At 40.2% G+C, this 7,367-nt stretch overlaps 1 protein-coding gene across 1 annotated transcript; it reads left to right on the forward strand.

The window, feature by feature from the left end:
- The first annotated feature begins 477 nt into the window (after positions 1 to 477).
- Positions 478 to 5,381, forward strand: C1GALT1C1 (C1GALT1 specific chaperone 1). Its single transcript, XM_030844930.3, has 2 exons — positions 478 to 678; positions 2,757 to 5,381. Exon 2 carries the CDS (start codon positions 2,762 to 2,764, stop codon positions 3,716 to 3,718), a length of 957 nt encoding a protein of 318 aa, XP_030700790.1. The 5' UTR covers positions 478 to 678; positions 2,757 to 2,761; the 3' UTR covers positions 3,719 to 5,381.
- Positions 5,382 to 7,367: the final 1,986 nt, after the last annotated feature.

Below are 7,367 nucleotides of genomic sequence, written 5' to 3' on the forward strand. Positions count from 1 at the left end.
GGTAAAGTAACTTTCCCAGCATACCAAAGGACGCGGTGAAGACAGGATTGGAAGCCGGACAGTGAGGCTTCAGATGCCGTTCCAACAACCTTAGTGATCCTTGCCCTCATAATTCAACGACTATTGGCCTGCATTTAATCCCAGCCCAGTACTGGGTGGAGCGCCCTCTTGTCAATGGGAGGGTGCAGTGCCTCAGGTGCTTGTCAGAGAAACCATTGAGAGACCTGACAAGATCTCAGTCAGGTGAAACACTACCTCGCTCTCGCAGTTTCCACAACCGGAAAATGAAGCGGTGGGACGTGTCAGCAGGTCGTACGCACGCACGCCTCTCTGGGCGTCCCATTGGGTACGGGTGAGCGTGCGGGTCACGCCAGCAGGACGCGCTTCTCTGAACTCGGCACGGGGCGGGGAGAAAGGGCGCGCTGCGTGCGCGCGGGCCCTTCCGACGTCGGCGCGGGCGGGCGGCTCCGCCTGGCCTAGGGCTCCTTTGCCCCGCCCCGCTGCCCGCGCCGTTTTGGCGTCTACTTCCGGGTCCTCACCACCTTTAGCGAAACCAACGAGAAGAAACCGCCTGCATGTAGAGCAGCCCGACCAGGAACGTATCCGAGTGGCGCGCGAACGTGAGAGGAAAGCCGTGCGCGGCTGCGCTTTACCGCCCCTGAGCCGCTCTAGACGCGGGTGAGTGCTTGGGCATCGGCTCGCACCTGGAGCTGCCCGCGGAGCAGCCCCCGGAGCGGCCTGACCCCGCCCCTCTCCGGGGAAGGCTTGGGCCCTGGCCCACTCCCAGCGTACTCCACGCGGTGTGTCCGGGCAGGTGCAGTGTGAGGAACAGTGAGGGGGCTAGTTAGAGCGCCTGCTTCCTAGAGGCGCTCCGTCGGCCCCTCCTTGGGGTGTTGAGATGACCATGTCTCTCCCTCACTTTTGTTCTCCATTTCATTCTCTTCCTTTTTCCATACTCCGCCCCAACCGCCTTCATCTAAAAGGATTCATCTCAAAAACCACTCCGGTCGTTTCTGCCTCGCTTGTGCTTGTGTGCGGTTTTAAGTTTCCCTTGCCTCTGCACCAAATATCCTATCATGTGCATCTCTAGATGCTACTCCTTAGAAAAATTTGTGCAAATGATTCATAAGTAGTATCCCCATCAGGAAGAATTCTGACATACATATACCATTATCAATCTAAGAGACACTAGTGAATTATTATATAATGGCCAGACATATTGAAAATTGTGTAATATGAAATGCCAAAATCCTATATAAAATAATTCATTTTGGAGTGCATCTGACAATTCTAAAACAAGCAGAGCTTGTTTCCTGTGAATTTTCTTTTCCTTATTAGAGCTGTGTTTGTTGACCAAGTTCTGTGAGTGACACAGGAAACCTGTCCTGCCTCTTTCCCACCCGACTTCCCACCCCTCCTTAGGAATTACATCTGTCAAGTTGTTCCACACGTTGTCCTTCTAAGGTAATGGAGGTCAAAGTCCATTTCCTCTAGAAGAAAACCAAGGGATGGTTTCCTTGTAGCAGTACGGTGATGCTGGATGCAAAATATCAATTATGGTTAACAGATCCTACATGTTTTTACATTTGTAGGAAAACAAGGTTATTCAGTAACTTTTATTAAATTCTCAATAATATGGGTGGAAGCACTGTTGAAATCTTTATTCTGTAATAGAAAAACCATTAAACTGATGCCAGGATATCTGATTTCTAGTTCAGTTCTATTGCTGACTGTGACTTTGGGTCAGTTACCTAACCTCTGTGGACCCTCTGTTTCCCTATCTGTAAAATGAGAAAAGTGACATTAGATAGCTTCTAAGGCCACTTTCAACTTTAAGAAACAAAGGGAAAATCTAAGTAGCTCAGTAGAACATTCCTTGTGGAGATAGAAGGGAGATTGGGAAAATCTCAACAGTTGTATTTAATGTTGGGTTTTCTTTTAATTTCTAATTGAAATAAAAGTGTAGACTTTTCCCTTTTTACTTCCCCAAAGAATAAGAAAATGCCTTTGGAGGAAATAAAAATGTTCATTAATAGTCCCCAGATATGCCTATATTGACTCAGTTCTCATCCAAATAATTTAGCTATTTTCATTATGGGCTTTTATTATTATATATCAGTTAGTTGAGATACTGTATTGGAAACCATTTAGTCTTAGGAACAAAAGGGTAAATATTAACATATATGGTATCAATTCCAAGATGTACTCAAAACACCTAAGGACAGCAGCCATCAGTTAAATAAAGCACTAGGTTGAGAACAGAGGCCAGCACAGATACCATTGGTGATTTACCAATTGTATGTGGTTTTATCTGTTCAATTTAAGGTTTTGTTGTAAAAGTCCATTTATATCCACAGAGGTATTTAAATAATATAATGCAAGCTTGTGAAATGAAATTCCTTTAAAGAGAATGATGGACAGACAACCTCTGTAATATCAGTTTCTGGGGTTAGTGCTTTGGTTTAGTACTTGGTTAATTAAATCCCTATAGATGAAGTGCAAAAATAGCCTCCCAGAAAATTCTATGGCAGCAAGGTGTTGCTGCAAAGTTCCACTTTGTACTGAACAGTAATCAGGTATCATTGGAAGCAAAAAATTCTTAAGACTCTCTTGTGCTACTTGCACTGACTCGATTTCAAGCTTGGGAGCCTTTTTTTTTAACATTAAGAGCAAAATGTAAGTATGGGGGAATATCAAATCAAATCACTAGACTCCTTTTCTATTAAGTATCCTAAGGATCTTTTTCTTCTTTATAGGAAAAATGCTTTCTGAAAGCAGTTCATTTTTGAAGGGTGTAATGCTTGGAAGCATTTTCTGTGCCTTGATCACTATGCTAGGACACATTAGGATTGGTCATGGAAATAGAATGCACCACCATGAGCATCATCACCTACAAGCTCCTAATAAAGAAGATATCTTGAAAATTTCAGAGGATGAACGCATGGAGCTCAGTAAGAGCTTTCGAGTATACTGTATCATCCTTGTCAAACCCAAAGATGTGAGTCTCTGGGCTGCAGTGAAGGAGACTTGGACCAAACACTGTGACAAAGCAGAGTTCTTCAGTTCTGAAAATGTTAAAGTGTTTGAGTCAATTAACATGGAAACAAATGACATGTGGTTAATGATGAGAAAAGCTTACAAATACGCCTTTGATAAATATAGAGACCAATACAACTGGTTCTTCCTTGCACGCCCCACTACGTTTGCTATTATTGAAAACTTAAAGTACTTTTTGTTAAAAAAGGATCCATCACAACCTTTCTATCTAGGCCACACTATAAAATCTGGAGACCTCGAGTATGTGAGTATGGAAGGAGGAATTGTCTTAAGTGTAGAATCAATGAAAAGACTTAACAGCCTTCTCAGTATTCCTGAAAAGTGTCCTGAACAGGGAGGGATGATTTGGAAGATATCTGAAGATAAGCAGCTAGCAGTCTGCCTGAAATACGCTGGAGTATTTGCAGAAAATGCAGAAGATGCTGAAGGAAAAGATGTATTTAACACCAAGTCTGTTGGGCTTTTTATTAAAGAGGCAATGACTAATCACCCCAACCAGGTAGTAGAAGGATGTTGTTCAGATATGGCTGTTACTTTTAATGGACTGACGCCTAATCAGATGCATGTAATGATGTACGGGGTATACCGTCTTAGGGCATTTGGGCATATTTTCAATGATGCATTGGTTTTCCTACCTCCAAATGGTTCTGATAATGACTGAGAAGAAATAAGAGCATGTATATGATCACCGTGTAGGACATGTGGTGTTATTTGTAGTAACAACTGCATATCCAACACAGCAGTATGTTTCTTTTCTTTTTTTTTTCGTTTTCAGTTTGGTGGCACTGGTTTATTCACACATTGAAGTTTAGTAATACATTTTAAAATAGGGTAGGGTTTTTTCCCTTAAAACACACATGAGAATTTCAACTGTGTTGGAAAGAAATGTTTTAATAATAATAATTTTACAAATAAAGAATATATTTATAAATAATATATTTATGTGATAAATTCTAAATTATGAACATTAAAAATCTGTGTGGCACATGTTTTTGCTGATTGGTTAAAAAATTTAACATGTCTTTTTAGCTTTCTAAGATACGCAAATGAAATCTCTAGTTGTGAATTTGTGATTAAAGTAAAACTTTTAGCTGTGTGTTTCTGTTACTTCTAACGTTGGTTTATGTTCTAAGCCTTCGCAAGTGCCATGGATTTGCTTTCTCAAAATGCACAACCAAGCAATAAAGGGAATGTTCCCAACCACTGTTAAAGTGAAAGTTGAAATCTATCCCTGAGAGAAAAAGTGAAAATTAATTATAAAGGTTAATAATTTTCCTGGGAGCTAATTTAGTGGCCTCTCTCAGCATACACAATTTCAGTGTAACCCTCTGTACTTCTCTATGCAGATATTGAAGTTGGAGTGGTGACTGTAAAGAATGTAATGTCATTTAACTGTATTGTTTCCCAGTTAATCAAGCTCTCAGCTGTGGCTTGGATAAAAATATATCAGTTGAGATTTATTTACTCCTGCAGAGCAAACGAGTTCTGTGGAAGTCTTCTTTGAAGAACTCCTTTCGGAAGTCTGGCAGTTTCACTTACTTGAATTGAGTCTGTCCTGGCTTTTGTTTACCTGTTCAAATTTTTAGATTTTTCCCATGTTCATGATTGCACCATATCCAACAGTTTTTGGTGTGGAGGTCTTAACCTCACCATTCACCTTGGATTACTCTGCCATTTGCCTGATTTCGGTGGCTACCCAAAAGCTTTATGGATGGTGGATACAACAGCTTCTGTGTTTATAAATGTGTGAAACACTTGGAGCTGACTTGTCCTAAAATCAGGCCTGCACATGCCATATTAAGTCAGATCCATAAGCCCCCATAGGGTGTGAAACCATGACATTTTAGAGGTTAATTTTTCTTATAACTGGCTTCATGATGTTAATGGTCTCCTACAGCTTTTGCAAGCCAGAAAGAATTTCCTCAAGAGGGCCTCGGGCTTCAAATTATTGATCATCAGAGTAGTGTGTAAAACCCTTTGTTTTAATTTATAGATTTTCCTCACTGGGGCTCTTGATTAAAATGAAAGGTTATTAATTTTGAAAAATAATAAAACCCTTTTATCAAGCACCAAAATATGTGGTCTCAGATGTAATTACTACAAACCAAATCATATTCAGTGTGAGTGCAATGATAAACAGTATCTCACTGAGTGTGACACCCAGTTTACAAGTGTCACATTGCCCCCAACACCAGTATCTTAAAACTTTTTCTACTATATTTATCGCCTTCAATTACATTAGTGTATCAAGGTATAGTTGTAATAAATATATCAGAAAATGCATTCCATTGTTTGATTTCCTAGTGGGTACTAAAGTAACAATTGCTTTTTAAACCAAATTGATGCTCTTGATTGTATTTTTTTTTTTTTTTTTTTTTTTTTTTTTTGCGGTACACGGGCCTCTCACTGTTGTGGCCTCTCCCGCTGCAGAGCACAGGCTCCGGACGCGCAGGCTCAGTGGCCATGGCTCACTGGCCCAGCCGTTCCGCGGCATGTGGGATCTTCCCGGACCGGGGCACGAACCCGTGTCCCCTGCATCGGCAGGCGGACTCTCAACCACTGCGCCACCAGGGAAGCCCTTGATTGTATTTTTATACATGAATATTCCTTTATAAAATGTTAGTTGTCTTAAATAATATGCTGTCTCCTTGAACTTATTTGTACCTAGTCTTGTAGATAAATTTGGAATCAGTAACACAGAAAATTGTGCTACAGAAGTCATGGTTACAGATTTGATCATCATGCATTCAACAGCCAAAAACTATAACCCTAACTCCACTCTGTTATTGGGAAGAGAGTCGGGAAGAGTGGAGGTCTAATGGGAATTGATCATGATTGTGAATATATTTTACATATGGCTGGGTAATGCCTACTATATTGGACAACACAGGTCTAACCAGTTCTGGAAGTGTGAGGCCCACTGCCTGAGATGTGAATGAGAGAAAACTTCAAGTTTCTTCTAAAAGTTATATTTATCTTTCTGGTTTTCTTGAATGCAGGGAGACTGCAACCTGACTTTCAGCAGGCCCCAGGCCATCTCCTTGCACAAGTTCAATCGCTAGACCTTCTTTCTCAAAACATTGGATTTGGAGCAAAATATAGATTAGACCCCTTGGCTTTTTTTTTAATGTAGCTAAAATACTGCTTGTGTATCAAATCTGATTTATAATGCCCAGATTCAGGGAACACCTGTATTAGAAAAGTTACTGAAAGCACAGAGTTTAGTAATGGTGTACCACTAATTTTCCACTCAGTTAAAGTATTGTGTTCCTTTTAGTGCTAGCTGACTTGGATTGATGCATTCAATGCATGTCTGAGTGTTTATGTGAAGAGCCTGTTTGTAAAAGTTTAACTTTCTTTTGGCATTCAAAGAAATTCAGGGAAGGTTTTGCCAACCTTCCCACCAAGGAGTCCCCCAAAGTCTAATGAAAAAATAATCACTCAATTCCAGTATCATCAAAGATAAAATACTATAAAGTATTCAAAGGGTAATGGGGGAAATGACTTATTTAGAAAGTATGAAATAATGGTGTATGTCTGGGGTCTCTAGCATAATAGAAAGGAAAGTCCACTTTTATTAGTGTGGAATCTATATACTATACTACTCCTTGTATATATTGGGTATCTATGAGCTTAACACTAGACCTGGTATTTTGTGGAAAGCAAAAAGAGCCCAAACACATGATTCATACAGGGAGTCAAATAATCATTTCATGTAAGCTTTGCACGAGCAATAAAACAAGCCATTGTTTACTATTAGAATATGGTGGTCCTCTTTGCCTTAAAAGTCCTCAATTTGATAAGTGTTATTTCTCTTAACCCACATAATTCCCATTTCTTTGATAGTTTTCACTGATTCCATGCAAGAATGGCCACATTGGTTTTGCCATTGCTTTGGCAATTTAGTGAAAGCCCTGGCAGGAAGAGCAGGGCCTAAAAATAAGACTCAGATTTTCTATGAATGGATGGATGGATGGGAGTGAGGACGGATGCCATTAATTATGGGACAGGCTTGTGTTTGGAAAAAAGTAAGAAATGCTTCTAATGAGTGACTGATAAGAGACATCCACAAAGGTACTCGAAGTGCTGAATAAATGGGGATGTTCTAACAGTCAAAACACCAACCCCATACCATCTGAGGGGAAAAGGGGAAAAGTGGTCCTAACTTGATGAAGACTTTATTTTTTAATTAATTTTTACTGGAGTGTAGTTGATTACAATGTTGTGTTTCAGGTGTATGGCGAAGCGAATCACTTATACATATACATATATCCACTCTTTTTAAGATTCTTTTCCCATATAGGCCATTA

Source organism: Globicephala melas, chromosome X, assembly GCF_963455315.2.
Source record: "Globicephala melas chromosome X, mGloMel1.2, whole genome shotgun sequence".
In the NCBI taxonomy this organism is placed as follows: domain Eukaryota; kingdom Metazoa; phylum Chordata; class Mammalia; order Artiodactyla; family Delphinidae; genus Globicephala; species Globicephala melas.

Coding starts and splice junctions, on each gene's coding strand:
- C1GALT1C1 (XM_030844930.3), top strand. CDS start 2,762: ATGCTTTCTGAAAGCAGTTCATTTTTGAAGGGTGTAATGCTTGGAAGC.